This window comes from Staurois parvus, unplaced genomic scaffold (genome assembly GCF_062004578.1).
Source record: "Staurois parvus isolate SC_StPar_1 unplaced genomic scaffold, SC_StPar_1.0 ptg001432l, whole genome shotgun sequence".
NCBI classification, from domain to species: domain Eukaryota; kingdom Metazoa; phylum Chordata; class Amphibia; order Anura; family Ranidae; genus Staurois; species Staurois parvus.
In genome coordinates this window covers 4,050,196-4,070,768 of record NW_028319228.1, presented here as the reverse complement: position 1 = coordinate 4,070,768, position 20,573 = coordinate 4,050,196, and the positions used below count along the sequence as shown (strand labels likewise).

The 20,573-nt window shown below is 43.0% G+C and overlaps 1 protein-coding gene across 1 annotated transcript in view; it reads left to right on the top strand.

Moving 5' to 3' along the window:
- The first annotated feature begins 495 nt into the window (after nt 1-495).
- The window catches only part of LOC149436018 (fructose-1,6-bisphosphatase isozyme 2), a 90,035-nt gene continuing 69,957 nt past the window's right edge, over nt 496-20,573 (top strand). Inside the window, exon 1 of the mRNA XM_089662127.1 lies at nt 496-794. Within this exon, the coding sequence (XP_089518253.1) occupies nt 625-794 (170 nt within the window). The 5' untranslated portion in view covers nt 496-624. The remainder of the gene's footprint in view (nt 795-20,573) is intronic.

Below are 20,573 nucleotides of genomic sequence, written 5' to 3'. Positions count from 1 at the left end.
TGTGTTCTTAGTTGTATGACATAAAGTTTAGATTGATAGCAGGATTGGAGGCACTACCGATTTAAGACAAGATATGCTGTTTTGTATTTATTATCCTTGTAATGCTTGCTATGCACCCTCCTAATGAGAGTGCTGCGTATATATGTACTTTTAAAAATTCAAAATAAAGAATTGAGCAAATACGGCTGCCCTATATACGAATATAACTACAGCGCTGAGCAAACTTTTTGGCGCTATATAAATACTGTATAATAATAATAATAACTACAATCTACACATAGAAATAAGATTGTTAAAACATTACCAAACATGGATAATATTGTCTGCATCAAGCTGATTTTGTTACATGTATATCTACAACTGTTTAAAAGACTACATTCCCTTTAGGAAATATGTATGGGTGAAGTGCCACACTCCATGTGTGCTGTCCTTGTCACGGCCAGGCTGTGGATTCCTGTCTTGATATTTAAGACCTCAGGATCACATGGTCTCAGCAGCATTTTATTAGATACAACTGGACAAGCTTTCACAGGGTTATGGGCTGCTGAAGCTGCTGCACCGAGGAACCAGCATTTTGGTTTATTGCAGTTTTTGGGTAGTGCAAGGAACTTTTATTCAAGCAAAATGTCTGACAGAAGCCCCTTTGAGACTGACATGTTCACCCTTACCCGGTATGTCATGGAAAAGGGACGACAGGCCAAGGGTACAGGGGAGCTGACACAACTGCTAAACTCCATGCTGACTGCGATAAAGGCCATTTCATCTGCTGTGAGGAAGGCTGGAATTGCACACATGTAAGTCTGCTTGTTTATAATTTATTTCATACGGGAAAGATTAACATGCAATGTGTACTGTGTAATAATCTGAAAATCATTCACTGAAATCAGCTTGGTTTCTATAGGAAGTATGTAGCACAAAATTTGTTTTAAAGGCTAAATTCACATTGGGAATGTGTTACATGTTCCACTCATATTTAGGGTGGAACATGTTACATGTTCTAACTCCTACCCCCTCTCCCACCCTATCCCCCATTCCTGTGAATGTGGGTCAGGGCTCTTTCCCCTGCGCCCACTGTCATTTTAAAAAAAATGCAGATGTGCAGAACTCCACCCTGTGAAAGAATAAATTACAAATACCATCAACCACTGTTGTAGACGGGCTTATAGTTTCAATGAGCTGTGAGGGCAAAGCCCATACAGTGGTAGAGGCTGAAAGCCGGAGGACATGTCTGCAGGAGACCACCCATGATCTACTGATCGTGGGTGCAATGCTTTCCAGCTCCTGCAGGAAAAAATAATAAATGCACTCTTTGTGGCAAAAAATATATGCATTTATTATTTTTTCTAAGAAAGTGAAATTATCCTTTAATTCTTGCTGCAATTTATCTTGAACCAAATTTTGTCATTGCCCAACAAAATTCTAGAAGTGTTGGGTCTTATACAGCACAGCGTTGGAGAGACTAACAGAAACAGGTTTGCTACAGTTATTCAAATGTATACTTTTATACTGTCAGGGCAGTTACTAAATAAAAGACAGAAGCTGACTTGTTGACATGGCTGACACATTTGCTCTAAGCACATTTATTTATTTATTACAGGTACTTATATAGCACTATCAATTTACATAGCACTTCACATATACTGTACATACATATACATTGTACATTCATATCAGTCCCTAACCCTCAAGGAGCGTACAATCTAAGGTCCCTAACTCACATTCATACACTGCTCAAAAAAATTAAAGAAACACTTTGAAAACACATCAGATCTCAATGGGGAAAAATATTATGCTGGATATCTATACTGATATAAACAAGGTAATGTGTTAGGAACATAAGGATGCCCCATTGTTTGATGGAAATGAAAATTATCAACCTACAGGGGACTGAATTCAAAGACACCCCGAAAATCAAACTAAAAAAATGATGCAGCAGGCTGGTCCATTTTGCTGAACTTTCATTACAGCAACTCAAAATGATACTCAGTAGCTTCAATGGCCCCCACCTGCTTGTATGCATGCCTGACAATGTCGGGGAATGCTCCTAATGAGGCGACGGATGGTGTCCTGGGGTATTTCCTCTCAGAACTGCATCAGGGCATCACTGAGCTCCTGGATAGTCTGAGGTGTCGGATGGACTGAAACATGATATCCCAGAGGAGTTCTATTGGATTTAGGTTAGGCAAGTGTCCATTCAATTATATCAATTCCTTCATCCTCCGGGAACTGCCTGCATACTCTAGCCACATGAGGTCGGGTATTGTCGTGCACCAGGAGGAACCCAGGACCCACTGCGGGGTCTGACAATGGGTCCAAGGATTTCATCCCGATACCTAATGGCAGTCAGGGTGCCATTGTCTAGCCTGTAGAGGTCCATGCTTCCTTCCATGGATATGCTTCCCCAGACCATCACTGACCCACCACCAAAACGGTCATGCTGAATGATGTTAGAGGCAGCATAACATTCTCCATGGCTTCTCCAGACCCTTTCACGTCTGTTGCGTGTGCTCAGGGTAAACCTGCTCTCATCTGTGAAAAGCACAGGGCGCCAGTGGTGTTCAATAGCAAATGCCAATCAAGCTCTATGGTGCCAAGCAGTGAGCACAGGGTCCACTAGAGGACGTTGGGCCCTCAGACCACCCTAATGAAGTCTGTTTCTGATTGTTTGGTCAGAGACATTCACACCAGTGGCCTGCTTGAGGTCATTTTGTAGGGCTCTGGCAGTGCTCATCCTGTTCCTCCTTGCACAAAGCAGCAGATACCAGTCCTGCTGATGGGTTAAGGACCTTCTACAGTCCTGTCTAGCTCTCCTAGATTAACTGCCTGTCTCCTGGAATCACATCCATGCTCTTGAGACTATACTGGGAGACACAGCAAACCTTCTGGCAATGGTATTCATTGATGTGTTACCTGGAGGAGTTGGACTGCCTGTGCAACCTCTGTAGGGTCCAGGTATTGCCTCATGTTACCAGTAGTGACACTGACCCTAGCCAAATGCAAACTAGTGAAAAACAGTCAGAAAAGATGAGTAGGGAAAAAAATGTCAGTGGCCTCCACCTGTAAAATCATTCCTGTTTTGTGGGTCATCTCATTGTTGCCCATCTAGTGCACCTGTTGTTATTTTCAATAACACCAAAGCAGCTGAAACTGATTAACAACCCACTCTGCTACTTAGCTGACCAGATCAATATCCCAGGAGTTTAACTGACTTGATGCTATACTCTGATTAAAAAGGGTTCCTTTTGTTGGTTATGTGTTATAGAAGACACTGGTAGTGATGAGGCAGAACTATGACTTTACTTGTGTGGCTTAAGTTGCAAACATACAGAGCACATTTCAACAGACATATTGGCCCTGATTCACTAAGATGTGAGTGTAATAGCAGAGACTGACCATTCAGGCAGACTCCGGTCAATCAATCAGTCGTCTGACCAGCGTCTAGCAAGCTCATTGACGAGCGTCTATTGACTACTTTGCTATCACTGGCACATTTTTAGGTGCAATACCGGATATGTTTGCTAGATGGCGCACAAGCGCGGGCTTTATTAACATTGGCGTTTTCATGATGGCAAAAGAATTCGTAGAATGTAATAAATACACCTGTATTAGAATTTTCTATTTTCTTCTATTTATTTTCTTGCTGTGTCTCCAAAATGATCAGGAAACTAATGCATTTACTAATGAATGTCATACATTCTGTACTCAAATATTAAACATTTACACACTTATATCTCAATTTATATACTTCTAATTTCCTAATATAATTATATATCTTCATTCTCTTTAATCACGTAACTATTCCATGGTAAAGACAAGTGCAGCGCTATAAATGCATGTGATCAATAATGAACGCATGTAAAAACCAAAAAGTGCAAAGAATTGCAACAATGATGTAATATTGTAAATGGTGCTAAAATAAGTTCATAGAATCATTCCTGAATAATGGAATGTCCTTCGTGTGAGAGTACCAACTCAGAGAGTGCCTATGAATGGCACGTGTGGTCTCTCCGTGACGGACAGTAGTGCATGAACTTGTGAAAGGTAAACCACCCTTGGGACTGGTCTACACTCACCAGAACAAAAGTATTAATGTGTATGGGTTATACACATCACACATCTGGGGGTGCAGCGGTATGCTGGCAGTTATGGGTTAGTCATCCAGCTCCATCCATCCATCCATCCATCAGGGTGGGTGCCCAAATGGTCCTGGGGAGGAATTAGCTCAGCCACAGGAGCCAGAAAGGTGCTCAATAGTGTAGTACACTGTCACAGGGGTGGATGACCTTTCACGAGTTCATGCACTACTGTTCGTGGTTATATTTATCTTGTGTAATACCATTTTACTAGTCTATATCAGCGACCAGCTCGCTCTATCATTTTCAAACAATGGAACTATTCTACATTATAACTCAAACTGTGTTTCCCACAGTGGTTTAGTGGTTAGAGCTCAGAACTTACAGCACTTGGGTCATGGGTTCTAATCCCAGTCATGGCTACATCCTAAAAAATGGAGATCAATTTTCTGGGTTGTGTCAGTGCCAGGAATATTGATCAAACAATTATGATTTTGCCTAATGACTAGAAAGTGGATGAATGTACTCTTCTGCCAATTAGGAAATGTGCAAGTTTCATGTCGTGTATATTTCATTGTAACATTTTTCTCTTTTAAATCTGTCTCCTTATACAACTTGACCCCCTCCCCCACCCCGTCATCACCTGTCCCATATGCAAATCTATGGATCACCGCCCCACTCTTTAACTATCTATTTACTGATCAAGTGAATGTGTCTCATTTTCTATCAGCTACAGCTCAGATCTCACATTATTATACAATTGCTGATTGTATCTCACCACTAGTCTGATTGAATTCACAATTCCTGGTCAGTCCCGTTCCCTGACCTCTAATAAACTTTAGGGCCAGTTCACACTACATGTGTTTCAGTTGCTTTTTCGGCATCACAAACGCACAGAAAGAAGGTTATATGGTTGTCAATGTCATAGTTCACATCAGCACTTGCATTTTCAGTGCATTGCAGGTGCTGTAAACAAAGTTGACCACGCTGCATTGTTTCTGCACAGAACTGTACTGGAACACATTGAAACGTCCTTGAATGTACTAAAGCGCACATGTCCCTAACTACATTGAATACAAAGAAAATAGAAAAAAATAAGTGGAAGGGATATAAAAATGCAATGTAAACATGTCCAAAACGCATTCAAAATGTACTGGAACACACTAAACATGCATGCCAAAAGGGCATGAAAAAAACCCATCAGGAACACATCTAGACTGTTTCTATAGTGTGAACCAGCCCTTAGGACTTGTTCACACCATTGGTGGTGCAGAAACGCATGCAAGAACACACATTTTCCAGCACAGCAAAGAAATGCAATGCCCTATGTAGATGTGTGCAGGTACCATGATGAAAACGTTGTTGCACCTACACACGTCTATTAAAAACAGCCCCATTCACAGCCACAAATACGCATGGCACCACACTACTGTGCGGTTAGGTGCGACACACTTGGAAAATAACATAAAAATAAGCCAACATGGCTAAAACATATCTTGAAAATATGGGGACTCTGATATCCGGCGACAGTCCATTTATGAACGAGAAGCAATTCTGCACCCCTAAAACCAACATAGAGGAAAGGGATGGTCAAATTGCTGTGCTGCTTCCAAACCACCTCTGGCATGCCAGGGTCATTATGCAGGTCCTCGATGCCAGTTCTTGCCTGCGGCCACAAAATATCCACTGGCCACAAGTGAAGGTGAGTGGAGGACGTGAAGGTGGATTTCTACCAGCTTCAACCGCAAGCAGTACCACTCCTGAAAAATGAGAGCAAATAATCATTGACACGTCATCATGACAGTCAATTCTCAGTGCAGGCTATCTAGAGGGTCTTTCCTTTTTAACCATTTCAAGAGTTCAAGGAAACATTCTTGGAGCATCTACTGTGTTTGGAAAGGCCAAAGGTCCCCCCCTCCCCCAGGCACACTAATGCTTATGCAGGCCATAGACGGGGAGAAAAACGGCCGATTTTTCTTTTAAAAAATGAAAAATTGGTTGTTCAAGCGGCCGACGTTACCAGCAATGGTAAAAAAAAAAAATCGGCCGATTTTCATCCCGTCTACAGCCGGCAAAAAGTGTCTCTGCAGAGAGCTCCGCTATTTCTTTGACAGTTCCTTGACATTTACAGCGGTTGCAACAATGTATCTATTTGTATCCATTTAGGATACAGATGTTTTTATTTGGAAACAAATAGATACAATGTTGCAACCGCTGTAAATGTCAAGGAACTGTCAAAGAAATAGCGGAGCTCTCTGCAGGGACACTTTTTGCCATACTGGAATTCCTCTCATTTTTCATCCTTCTTCTTCTTCTTCATCATCATCCTCTTCTTCTTCTTCATCATCATCCTCTTCTTCTTTTTCATCATCATCCTCTTCTTCTTCATCCTCTTCTTCTTCATCATCTTCATCATCTTGATCATCATCATCCTCTTCTTCTTCTTCTTCTTCATCATCATCCTCTTCATCATCATCCTCTTCTTCATCATCCTCTTATTCTTCATCATCATCCTCCTCTTCATCATCATCCTCCTCTTCATCATCATCCTCTTCTTCTTCATCATCATCCTCTTCATCATCATCATCATCCTCTTCTTCTTCTTCTTCTTCTTCTTCTTCTTCATCATCATCATCCTCTTCTTCTTCATCATCATCATCTTCTTCATCATCCTCTTCATCATCATCCTCTTCTTCATCATCATCATCATCCTCTTCTTCTTCTTCATCATCATCATCCTCTTCTTCTTCTTCATCATCATCATCCTCTTCTTCTTCATCCTCTTCTTCATCCTCTTCATCATCATCATCATCATCATCCTCTTCTTCATCATCATCATCCTCTTCTTCATCATCATCCTCTTCTTCATCCTCTTCTTCATCCTCTTCTTCTTTTTCTTCTTTTTGTCTTCCTCTTGCAGGTCACTGCTCATGTGCAGATTTTTTATCAGTAAAAAATCGGCCAATTTGCCCATCATTGCCGCGAAAATCGGCCGATCGGCAAATTCGGCCGTTTTTTTTTCCAACTTTACCGAAAAAAAAATCTGCCAAAATACCGAAAAACGGCCGAACAAATAGCCCACTAACGATCCGAAAATCGGCCGATTTTATTTTCGGCCGAAAAATCGGCCAATTTTCGACCCATCTATGGCCTGCATAAGATATGGTGTGGCCCTAGGGTCAATGTGTGTTTAGAAAACTTCCAAAATGCACATACAAAAACACTCCATCCAAATGCATGTTGCATTTCTATAGCATGTTAAACAGAAGAAAAATGCACTTACATAATGTTAACATACGCAAGTAAAAGTAGACAAAATCCACATCCTTTTATTCTGGCTTCACATACATGCATTGTGGTCTAACACCGCACTCCTGGGCAAATCACATGCAATTTATGTGCGTTGCAATTAGAGACAAACATTTTGCACACCTCAAATTGCACCGCATCCGGGCCAAAAATGTGCAGGACCCTTTTTCAGGGTATGCACATGTATTGTACTGTCCAAGGCATTGCACACTAACGCATTGCACACTAAAAATGTCAAATGCGTTAGTGTGTACAGTGCATGAGTGTAAAATGCTTTAGTGTGTACAGTGCATGAGTGTAAAATGCTTTAGTGCACACTGCAGTGTACAACGCATTGCACACTGTAATACACTGTAATACCGTGTACACCCACACATTGTAGACTGTAATGCACTGTACACTGTCATGCAGGATAGAGCTACGCATTGCACACTGTAATACCGTGTACACCCACACATTGTAGACTGTAATGCACTGTACACTGTCATGCAGGATAGAGCTACGCATTGCACACTGTGATACCGTGTACACCCACACATTGTAGACTGTAATGCACTGTACACTGTCATGCAGGCTGGAGCTACGCATTGCACACTGTGATACGCTGTCCACTGTCATGCAGAATCCAGCAACGCATTGCACACTGTAATACCATGTACACCAACACATTGTAGAATGTAATGCATTATACGCAGTATACATGTCCAGATATTCAAAGATTAGCCATGAAGGCCTAGCTGGTTACCTATTGGGCGACCGCAGATAGCCGAATAACGCTACACTGCATCCAGGCAGCTCTGGGAGGGCGTCATATGACATCCTGGCAGAACGCGCTCTCCGTGATTGCTGTGTCTTAAGGACACAGCTGATCACGTGATGTGGTAAAGGCCAATCACAGCGGCTTTTTACCATGTGATCAGCCATGTCCAATGACACGCTGATCACCGGGAAATGCATTTGCCGGGTCTTGGCTGCACTTTCATCACGCTATCAGAATGTGTGGAAAGTACTGCCGAAAACCAGCAGTTATCAAAGCAGGGGTCGGCCCCGATGATCAGTGCCCACCAGTGCCACCCAACAGTTCCGCCCACCTGTGGCCAGCAGTGCCACCCACCAGTGCTGCCTCATCAACGCACATCAGTGTTGCTAAATTACCAGTTTACCAAATGTTATAATATAAACAGACTTTTATTCATTATGAGCTATTTTGTGGTTTATCGAGCAAAAAGTAAAACTCACAGCAGCAAGTCAATACCACTCAAAGAAAGCTCTATTTGTCTGAAAAAAACTGATATAAATTTAAGATGGGTACAATGTGGCATGACCGCACAATTGTCATTCAAAGGGTAACAGCGCAGAAAGATGAAAATTGGCCAGGACAGGAAGGGGGTAGGAGTACCCAGTAGGCAAGTGGTTAATATCATTGACCCATCAATACCCAGGAGCTAATGTACAGATAAGTAGCATGTGCACCAAGTGAGATTCTGCTAGGCCCCACCCACAAAATTGCAATTACCTGTCCCTCACATGTTATAAACATATTTGCAATGGCCACACTTACTTTACATATAAGGATCATCTCCTCAGTTGAGAACTGTGCTCTCGCCATGTCCAAATGCCAATAAAGTTATCAAAATTTTCAACCAACACAAAACCTCCAACCACTTCTCATCCACTTACACTCCCCACAACCACTTCCGGGTGCGCGCGCACGTGATGACGGACTTCCAGGATAGCCGTTCATGCGCCATGCGGACACCTGTTTGGTGCTTATTTGTTTGCAATCGCGCATTTTTATGTGCAGCTATGATAGCTTTCGCAAATGTGTGTTTCTTATTGATTTGTTTTTTTTACCTTGGCTAATATTTGTTGCCAAAGGCCAAAAATCAACAAAGTGTGGACTATTTTATTACTGTAAATCGAATTGTAGAAAACCTGTAGCTGGCTGCACAGTGAATGTGACATTCATTAGTACATAACAATATTGTGGTGCAAGTGGGTTTTTTTTTTTTGGTTTTGAAAAAGCCAGTTTGCACCCACTTGCATATTCACGCTCTTACAAGCTACATTTGAGCAGATTATATAAGTATACAAAGTAACTATTAAGGTTGTTCATATATTGAACATAAAATAAACACAAAAACATCGGTCAAATATTTATTGATCAAATATATCGTCATTTATTTGGTCAGCAGGAACAAGTAGGTACAGTCAATATCTTGGTGAGTCACAAAAATAGGATTGATATGGCAAAAATAAAACACTCCTGCTCATAAGAGCTTACAATCTAAAGATACTTCTAGTGAACTGTGTGTGCTCAGGTTATAGCAGGAAACAAAGGGGAAGATGAATCAAGTAACATTTTCATGCACATAGGATTTACTTACACAATCACTTAGTATGAAGATCCATTCACAAAAAAAAGTCTTCAGATCAAAATATCAAGAAAACAAAGCATGTGAAAAAAAACCCTCCCACCTCTACAAATCCCCTCCCACCTCTACAAATCCCCTACACATACATTTGTCAGCAGGTTTGTCAGAAAAATGCATTGGAGTCTAAATAAGCAAGCAAAATTAAAACAAGGGCAGATTTTAAACAAAACGATTGACATGTGTGAGGCTTTCAATGCAAAGAGAAAAAACACAATCATTGTGCAATAACACACAAACACTTTACAAGGCCAAAAATATGCAAACATTTCCAGCCCACTTCCAAACACAGCCTGAGTGGTGTCTGGGGCAATTCAGCACAAAATCTCTTCTTCCCCCAAACCACTACAAGCAAGGACTTAGTCACAAACCACCCGGCCTAGTAACAGGCCAAATCACTCCCTACTGCACGTCTTTATATAAGCTAGGGTGCATTTGGAGCACGCCAAACAAGGCCCCACACCCAATGAAGCCACACCCACCACTGACCTTAGTTTGGTCAGTGAAAGTGTTTTCACCTGATGAATCCCCTTCCTACCTGCATTAACCCTTGGTATACAGGCCCCACAAATCAGAAAGATATATACAGTGAAATGTACGTGTGCAGCATACAACAGAACATTGAGCAGGGATGTGAAAGGGAACCCCAATTGGAACCTTTATTGCTACTATGGTCACAATTCCCTCCAGATTCTCGCATGAGTTAAGACAGTCACATGACCACATCTTGTATGCAATACTGAAAATGACAAATCGATTTGACTAGTATGGTGAATTTCCCATCAATTGGCAAAACACTCCAGAAATCAAACATCACCAAACATTACACTCTGGGCAAAGCTGATTTACAAATCCTGCGACTTACAGTAAAGTTGACCATTTTAATGCAATTTTCAAGACATCTGACACAGATCTCTATGCAAATTGCCACTAAAGTAGTACATGTACTACTATAGAAATCAGTGTTTGAAACGCACCCATGTGGTCGCTCTAATAGCAGACAATAGGGTGCGACTTTGCAGACGATTTACAACTTGCATGTTGTGCAAATCACATGCCAAGTCCCACTCAATGTGCACGCTATTGGAGCGTTCATATTGTTGTGGTTCAAACTTGGTTGGAGCCGCAAGTAATTATAGAGTAATGAATACACTACTTTTCATGCAATTTGCTGAGAGATCGGTGTTGATTGTCTTGCAAATTGCAGTTGAAATCACCATGTACCCTAACTTTGAAATCATGCAACTTCTATGCAAGTCACATGATGTGACTGTGGTGTCAATAACACCACTTAAAAATCTGCTTTAATGTGACCGGGTAGCCCCCAGTAACATTGTTTGCGATTGCCATGCAATTGGCATTACAGGCGACTTGCAAATTGTAGACCAAGTCGCACCCTATTGGCCACTGTAGGCTCTGTTCACATCCAATTGGATTGTGAACTCGTGCAACTTCACTGTAAGTTGGGCAATTGCCGCATCGGATTAGATGTGACAGTGGTGTTAGCCCCCAGTAACATTGGGTGCAATTTGCCATGCAAAGGGCAAGTTGCTGGCCATGCCAATCGCATGACAAGTCGCATCCAGGGTGTGCAATTTCAGGTGCGATTTGTGAATTGACATGGTACCTGATATTGGATATAATGAATGTGAATGTGAGTGTATTAACGTACGCCATTTGTTGCAGTGAGAGTTCAAAGGTATTTGAAGATTTTGGCCATTTATTAGCAATTTAACATCTAGACTCAAATAGAAATCGCAATGCTACACACAATTGAAAACACAACTAGTTAGTAATTCTCTAGAAAACACAGTAAAATTGGCAACTTAAACAGTAATTTTCAATTGCATATAGTGTGAGCGAAGCAGGAAAATCAACAAAGGAAATAAATCTTTGAAGGCGTGCGGTCTGCTTTGCATTTGGTGGAAAAATCCATACCAGTATTTGTGACAAGTTTGATGTGTGGATTCACCAACCAAGTCTTTTCTCTCTCGCTCACTCTTCTTTGTCTCACTGGCTCGCTCTTCTGTATGTCTCTCTTTATCACTCTTCAGTATGTTTTTCTCGCTCACTCTTCTTCATCTCACTGGCTCGCTCTTCTCTCTCTCTGTCAGCTCTTTGCTTGCCAAATCCTTCACAAAAGTGGGTTGAGTGTAAACCATCATTATCAAATCTATTAGTGCTCCAGGCTCTTATCTTACCCCATTGTATGACATTCACATAAGGTGCAGCTTTGAAGGTGTTTCAACAGACAAGGCCTCATTCTAATTCACATTTTAGGGATCACTTAGACAGAAAGCAAAGATGTTGCCAGAACATCTATTTGAAGACAGCCACACACGGAGATCATACTACTTCCTTGCCGTGGTTGGGATTCAAACCGACAACCCTAGAGTTGTGAGGCAGCAGTGCTAACCACTAATCCACGGAGCTACATTGCTAACCCAGCCTGTATTTCTGTGCTGTGAATCAATCCTAGGTCCCTGGGCATGGTCAGTATAACTAGCCAGATATCTCCAATGTGACACAAATGTTGTGCTATGTTGCCAAATCAGATGTATGATGGTTCTATGTATCCCAATACAAAGGATTGCAATACTAATACAGGCGTACCTCGGTTTACCAATGCCTCAGGGAACGTCATATTTGGGGTACAAATGCCAAACCATTTCAGTTAATTGGTCTGTTTACAAATGTTTGAATAATTTGGTATGGGCATGTGGCCTGGTATGGTTCAGGAGGGGGGGAGGCGCTCGCTTGTCCCCCCCCCCTTTCCTGACCTGCTGGGCTGCATGCTCGGATAAGTATGTGTTATGGATTTTGGGGGGTACCCCATGCTGTTTTTTATTTAATTTCAGCGTGGAGTTACCCCTTAACATCCATACGAGACCCGAAGGGCTTAGTATGGATGGGAGGGGGGACCCCACGCCGGGTTTTTTACAAATTGTTTATAATTCCCTGCAATACTTTTACATCAACTGTCAGTGGGGAACTCCGCCGACAGCTGAAACATGAGCGCTGCATTGGTTTTCGCTACTAAAATGCTGCATGAGTTGATAACATAACTCATGCGGGATTGTAGGAGCGACAGCCATGTGTTAATGTTTCAACTGTCAGCGGGGTTCCCCACTGACAGCTGAATGTAAAAAAAAAAAAAAAAAAAAGCGTGGGGTCCCCCCTCCCATCCATACCAAGCCCTTCGGATCTGGTATGGATATTAAGGGGGAACTCCACGCTGAAATAAAAAAAACAGCTTGGGGATCCCCCCAAAATCCATACCAGACCCTTATCCGAGCATGCAGCCCGGCAGGTCAGGAAAGGGGGGGGCGAGCGAGCGCCCCCCCTCCTGAACTATACCAGGCCACCTGCCCTCAACATGGGGGGGTGCTTTGGGGAAGGGGGGCTCCCCCCCAAAGCACCTTGTCCCCATGTTAATGGGGACAAGGGCCTCTTCCGTTATTGGGATAATTGGTCAGCCATTTTTTGGGATTTTAGCATATTTTGTTTACCAGTAAAGTTGAAAATTTTTTGTTCCAAATTTACTGATAAAAAAAATGTGCCAAAATCCCGAAAAACAGCTGACCAATTAACCCACTAACGGCCCGAAAATCGTTCGATTTTCTTTTCGGCAGAAAAATCGGCCGATTTTAGACCCATCTATGGCCTGCTTTACATGGGTCTAAAATCGTCCGCAAAAAAAATCGGCTGATTTTCAGCCCGTTAGTGGGTTAATTGGTCAGCCATTTTTGGGGATTTTGCAACTTTTTTTAATTGGTAAATTTGGATAAAAATTGGCCGATTTTGCAGATCGGCCGATTTTAGCTGCAATGATCGGCAAATTGGCTGATCTTTTAACAGATAAATAATCTGCACATGAGCCATGACCTGCAAGAAAAAGAATAAAAAAAAAGAATAAGAAAAAGAAAAATGCAGGCCTTAGATGGGGCGAAAACTGACCGTTTTAAAAAAAAAAAATCGGTTGTTCAATGGGCCGACGTTACCACCAATGGCAAAAAAATTGTTCGATTTTCGCCCCATCTACAGCCTGCAAATATAATAGCGAAGTAATTACTTCTGTCCCTGCAGAGAGCTGCGCTATTATATTTGACATTAAAAAGTATAAAGGTTGCAACATTGTATCTATTTGTATCTGAATAAAAACATCTATATCCGGAATGGATACAAATGGATACAATGTTGCAGTCTCTATACTTTTTAATGTCAAATATAATAGCGGAGCTCTCTGCAGGGACAGAAGGAATGTTTCAGCTGTCATCGGGGTTTCCCACTGACAGCTGAATTTTAAATTATTTCCGTGAATTAAATAAATAATAAAAAAAACAGCGTGGGTCCCCCCTCTCATCCTTACCAAGCCCTTCAGGTCTGGTATGGGTATTAAGGGGGAACTCCACGCTGAAATTTAAAAAAAAAACAGCGTGGGTCCCCCTCAATATCCATACCAGACCCTTATCCGAGCATGCAGCCCGGCAGGTCAGGAAAGGGGGGGGACGAGCGAGCGCCCCCCCCCTCCTGAACCATACCAAGCCACATGCCCTCAACATGGGGGGGTGCTTTGAGGCAGGGGGGGCTCCCCCCCCCCAAAGCACCTTGTCCCCATGTTGATGAGGACAAGGGCCTCTTCCCCACAACCCTGGCCGGTGGTTGTGGGGGTCTGCGGGCGGGGGGCTTATCAGAATCTGGAAGCCCCCTTTAACAAGGGGCCCCCCAGATCCCGGCCCCCCCCCCCTACGTGAACGAGTCTGCGGTACATGGTCCCGCAGACTCCTTCACAAAAAAACTAAGTGTGGTGTAAAAAAAACACAGTACAGGGTCTTTGACAAGTCCTTTATTAAAACAATGTCCCCCGAAGTAGATCCAACGTCAATCACGGCGGCGGCGGCAGGGACCCGAAAAAAGAAAAAAAAAAAAGGTTCCGCTCCCGTCGGAGGCTCCCAGCCTTGTGAAGAAGAGGCTAGCTGACAGTTCTTATATAGGTATGGGGCGGGGCCAGCCGGGCACATCATCCCCGCCCCTTACCTATTTGAGAAATGTCACCCTGTCTCTCCGCTGAGGCTAACTAGCTGAATGCAGGAGACAGTCTGACATTTCTTATATAGCTATGGGGCGGGGCCAGCCGGGGACATCATCCGAGTGACCCGCCCCATGTCACATGCTTGCTGTTCCCGGCTGGCCCCGCCCCATACCTATATATAAGAAATGTCAGACTGTCTCCTGCATTCAGCTAGTTAGCCCCCTGCCTCAAAGCACCCCCCCATGTTGAGGGCATGTGGCCTGGTATGGTTCAGGAGGGGGGGGGGGCGCTCGCTCGTCCCCCCCCTTTCCTGACCTGCCGGGCTGCATGCTCGGATAAGGGTCTGGTATGGATATTGAGGGGGACCCACGCTGTTTTTTTTTTTAAATTTCAGCGTGGAGTTCCCCCTTAATATCCATACCAGACCTGAAGGGCTTGGTATGGATGAGAGGGGGGACCCACGCTGTTTTTTTTTTTTTTTTTTTTAATGTGGACCTTTATTTTTACATTCAGCTGTCAAAATAAATATTATCTAGACCTTTGAAATAAGTAAAATCATTACAGAAATAATTATAAAGGATAAGAAACAAAAATAGAATCACTAGAACTAAGGAAATCTAGTTAGATTACATGAAGATATGCCGAGTGCTGTTTATTAAACACAATAGACGCGAGCGAGTACCGGCTCTCAGAGGAATCCACAATCCGATTCACTATTAGTCAGTGGCTAAAAAGCAAACGCCCATGGCAGAGGACTAAAATGTGTTCTGCACATGCTCAGTTCTATCTGCCAAAGACACTGCACGGGCTTCTAGATTTTTACTGTGTCGATTTCCTTGAAAAAAACGATTTTTAACACATTTTTAATTTTTTTGGAAATAGCAGATATTGTTTAAAGTGAAGTCCTGATATTTGGCAAAGCAAATTTCTAAGTGAACATGTCTCTGCAGTGATTTTTCATGGTTTTAGACTTGCTTCTTAGCAAGTCTGTTTTGTGAGTCTGATTTCGGGCGTGTGTCTGTTTGTGAATTAGATTGGGCATCTGCTTATGGGCTCTGCTCAATAGTGAATTAGGTTGCAGGGTAAAAAAATGACGGACGCCCATGAAAATTGGGCTTAAGCCCATAAATATGCGCCCACGCCCAATAGTGAATCAGGGCCATTACTTCCTGAAGAGAGATGATAGAGAAGAGGAAAGAACCAACAAGTTTTCCGATATGCACAACTGATAACCTTAGTGTACAGTGCCATCTACTGGTCAAGTGATATTAACACACAATACTATATAGTACATTATAGTACATGCTGTTGCATTCCCAACACCTTTACCCTAGGTTCACACCTAAGCGTTTTCTGAGGCATTTTGCAGAAATGCAGTACAGTCCATTTTTACATGATTTCCTATGGGACATGTTCACATTTGTGTGATTTCACCCAGTGTGTTTTTTGGAAAGGATCAGGGACTTTTTTAAATGCAAAAAGTTGCGTTTATGGTTCTATAGGCTTCAATGGAAATGCTGTAGAAAAGCATGCATTGCGTTTTTGCTGCATTTTTTATGTGTAAATCTGCCTAGCAACAAGAAATTTTAAAAAATAATGAAAAAAAACCCCCTGCAAAACGCATAAAAAGAAACCTGCATAGGTGTGAACCTAGCCTTAATTTTTTTGAGCAGTTTACATACACATACTAGAGCCAATTAACCTACCAGCATGTCTTTTGAGTGTGGGAGGAAACTAATGTAGGCACAGGGAGAACATGAAAATTCCAGGCAGGTAGTGCCATGGTTGGGATTCAAACCAACAACCCTAGTGCTGCCAGGCAGAAGGGCCAACCATTTAGCCACTGTACTGCCCATATTTACATTTACGCCACAATAACAATTAGGCTAACGTGGAAAGTAAAGCTGGCCATATATAGATGGAAATTTGGACAGTTCAGCAGGAACCAACTGGGTTTCAATCATGTGTGACCATTCCTGGGACATGATGGAAAACTTATGTTGATCAGGGGCTGCAGCAACTGATCAGTGAATTCTTTCAGCATCGGGTCCCTCTGTCAAAATACAATCTCCTGTTTGGTCTGCTTGAGGTAGAAGTGGTAGGGGGTTTCTCCATCCACCTGCCTGGTAGCAAGAAAAAAAAACTAATTGTCTATGGTCAGCCTAACACATACTGGAGGAAGTCTAAGGAAGCAAGATTTTATTGAGAGACAGCCTGTCCATTGCTTTTTTCCCCAAATGTCTTTCTTTAAGGTGATCCTTCACTCATACAAAACACTTAATTACGTTTTTAAAGCCCTAAGCTCTTTGCCATCTGCCTTATCTGAGCCAGGAATGAATGATGTCTCCTCTGCTTCTGAAGCCTCCTGGGATATGCACATTGCCTATCTCAGGTGGCATGAGCCAGAACACAGCTGCTAGAGGAGGGTGAGACTGGCTGAACCAGGCAGAAACAGCAGGCTCCTGATGGGGTCAGAAACAAAGGTGACAGCATGTGGCCCAATGTGCAGCAACAGATCGGCAGGACAATACTGGATTCACTGGATACATGAGTATGTTTTCTGATGACAACCTAGCTAACAAGGTAAAAGCAAAAAATGTATGGGGAAATGAAGTTCCTCTTGAACCACTTTTCTTCCACAGTTTTTTTTCCCACATATTAAAATGCACATTTTCATCCTAAAGATTAGTTAAACCCACAAAACAGTATGTATATTCTGAAGGCAAGACACTGGAGAATAAAATGGTAGTTCCACTTTTTAATGTCACACGACACTAGCACATATACTTTTCGAAAAAGATTTTAAGTTAATTTTAGGGAACACATCCACATTATATTACCCAGTTTTTGGGCAACATATAAAAGACGTGGTTGCAAAGAGATACCCAACATGTCAAGCCTCAAAACTGTACACGCATGTGAAACTGTGACAAACTTTGGTAACTTTGGTACCCCAAAATTGTCCATTGTACTACTAAACGCCTTTACAGGTTATCTGTTTAGCGTTCACTGTCAATGATAAATTTAGAGTTATTGCTCTCACACCGATGGCGGCAGCCATATGTACCATACAGTATGCAGCACAATAATCATTTCCCTATGTAGGTGCTCCTGCTGCAGACATTAATGTTCTTATGAGTATTTACATAAGGATAGGGTTTAAAAAAAAAAGTGTTTTTTTTTAATTTGTTACTTTATTTAATTATATTTTATTGCTATCACATAGGGGGCCAATAACCCTTTTAGAAACAGCCTACTGTAGTATCGATTCTTTTTACTGGGATATTAAGGGTCCATTAGACCCCTGATGCCTCCCCTGCCCTCCACTGAAGCTAATGAAGCACAGAACTCTTACACAGGTCTTATGTCTTCCATCTTCACATAACAGAGCTGGGGGCTAGAAAGTGGCCACTCGGGCACCTAGTACTTGGGAGGTATAGAGAGAATCACATGCTCTCCCATTTCATATGGTTCTCATGGACTGAGAAGCAGAGAACACAGGCTATAAGTGAACCTGTTGCTTTGCGTTTAATGTCAAGTAATTTTATACAGGTATGCTCTGTGGTTCAAGTTGCACATTAACATGCATTGCATTAAGGCAGTCCATTCATTTGAATGAGCTGACTAACAACGACAAACCGAAAATCACTCCTGCAATATTTTCACTAGGCCAATCCATTAATTCAGGGCAGTGGTGCGACTGAGCCATATGCACTCTCAGCATCAATTTGATTGACTGTTAGGCTGGCCATACATTATACAATTTTCTGCCCAATTTCCTTTAGATTTACCTTCAACTATGTAGTGCAAGGGCCTGCCTAATTGGATACAATTGAAAGTGTTGTTTAGGTTTGACCTCATATTATATGGTTTTTGGTAAAACTAAACCAAAATTCTCAAGAAAATTGTATAATGTATTGCCCAATTCTCATGCCTCATGCACTTCACATACTTTATGACTCCTTGTCTCTGAGATGAAGCAGCTACATGGGTTGGGAATTCATTCAAAAACTGAAAATCCAAGTAGAAATTACGGAACAGTAATTATGTTATTTTGTGAATACACAATCAGGTATCCATGCCTGTAGATTATTACCAGATTTGGCAACTTTTACTTTATGAATAAGAGAAAATATCATGTGTATGAGATGGTGTGCTCAGAAACACAGGCTAGAATATTTTTTGTTTCTTGGAAGTAAAATCTTCTTTAATTTCAATATTAGGTGTTTTATTTAGTGCTTTTGTACTGGCTTAACCTTTTCATTACCAGAGTCATTTCTGTTAAAAAACATCATTTCAGACCTGAAGATTAGTTAAAACCCCCAAACAATATAATTGTCTGAAAGCAGAGACCCTGGAGAATACAATAGTGATAGTTCCTATTTTTTACATGATTTTAATGCACAAGCACAATTTTTTGGGAAAAAATACACAAATTATTAGTCAGTTTTGGCACACAAAAACACGCTCCTGCACATCCCATTCCCATGCCACCTTCCTCTCCCTTCTCCTTCTCCTAACCGCCGGGGACATCTCCCCGAACCCTGGCCCCCCACCTCCCCACTCCCCCTCTAGGCATCCTCCTGCTCCTTCCAGCTGCCGTAACCCCCTCAACCTTATACCCATCCCCCTCCTCCCTGCATCCACCCCTCCTCTCTCGGTTGCACTCCTGAACGCCCGTTCGGTTTGCAACAAGCTCACTGCCATCCATAACCTCTTTGTCTCCCACTCCCTCGACCTCCTAGCGGTCACCGAAACCTGGATCCAAGCCACTGACCTCCCTTGCAGCACTCACCTATGGAGGCCTCGTCTGGGCCCACTCACCTAGACCAAGCGGTCGCAGAGGTGGTGGGGTCGGCATGCTCCTGTCGCCGCTGAGCACCTTCCAGGTCCTCCCTAACCCCAGCTCCCTATCCTTCTCCTCCTTCGAGGCCCTCTGCATCCGGCTCTTTTCTCCCACCCCTCTGAGGATTGCAGTAATCTATCGGCCTCCTGGATCCATATCCCGCTTCCTGGACGACTTTGCCGCCTGGCTTCCCTTCTTCCTCTCCTCTGAGCTACCGACCATCATCCTTGGGGACTTCAATATCCCCATCAACGTCAGAAACCCAGCTACTTCCCAACTCCTCCTCCTATCATCCTCTTTTGCACTCACACAGTGCACACAGTCCTCCACCCACACCGATGGGAACACCCTGGACCTCATTTTCTCCCACCTCTGTATCCTCCACAACTTCATTAACACCCCCTTCCCTCTCTCTGACCACCACCTCCTCATGCTCTCCCCCTCCCCCTCCTCTAACCCCCCCCCCCAAAGCGTCAAACCATCACCAGCCGCAACCTCCGCAACCTGAACCTGGCCCCTCTCCACTCGGCAGCTGACCGTCTGTACGACAGTATCCTTCCACTGTCATGCCCTGACCTGGCCACTGATGCGTACAACGACTCATTGTCAACTGCCCTAGACTCCCTGGCAACCCTAACCACATGTAACATCAGACCCCGACCGCTTCAACCCTGGCAGAATGACCATACAAAATGTCTCAAACGACGCAGTCGCGCGCTGGAACAATTATGGCGCAAAACCAGATCCCCTCGTGCGTTCTCCCTCTCAAATCCGCCTTCCTCACCTACACCTCCTCTCTCCACGCCGCCAAGCAAGCTTACTTCGTAACCCTCATTAACACCCTCTCCACCTGTCCTCGCCGGCTCTTCTCCACTTTCAAC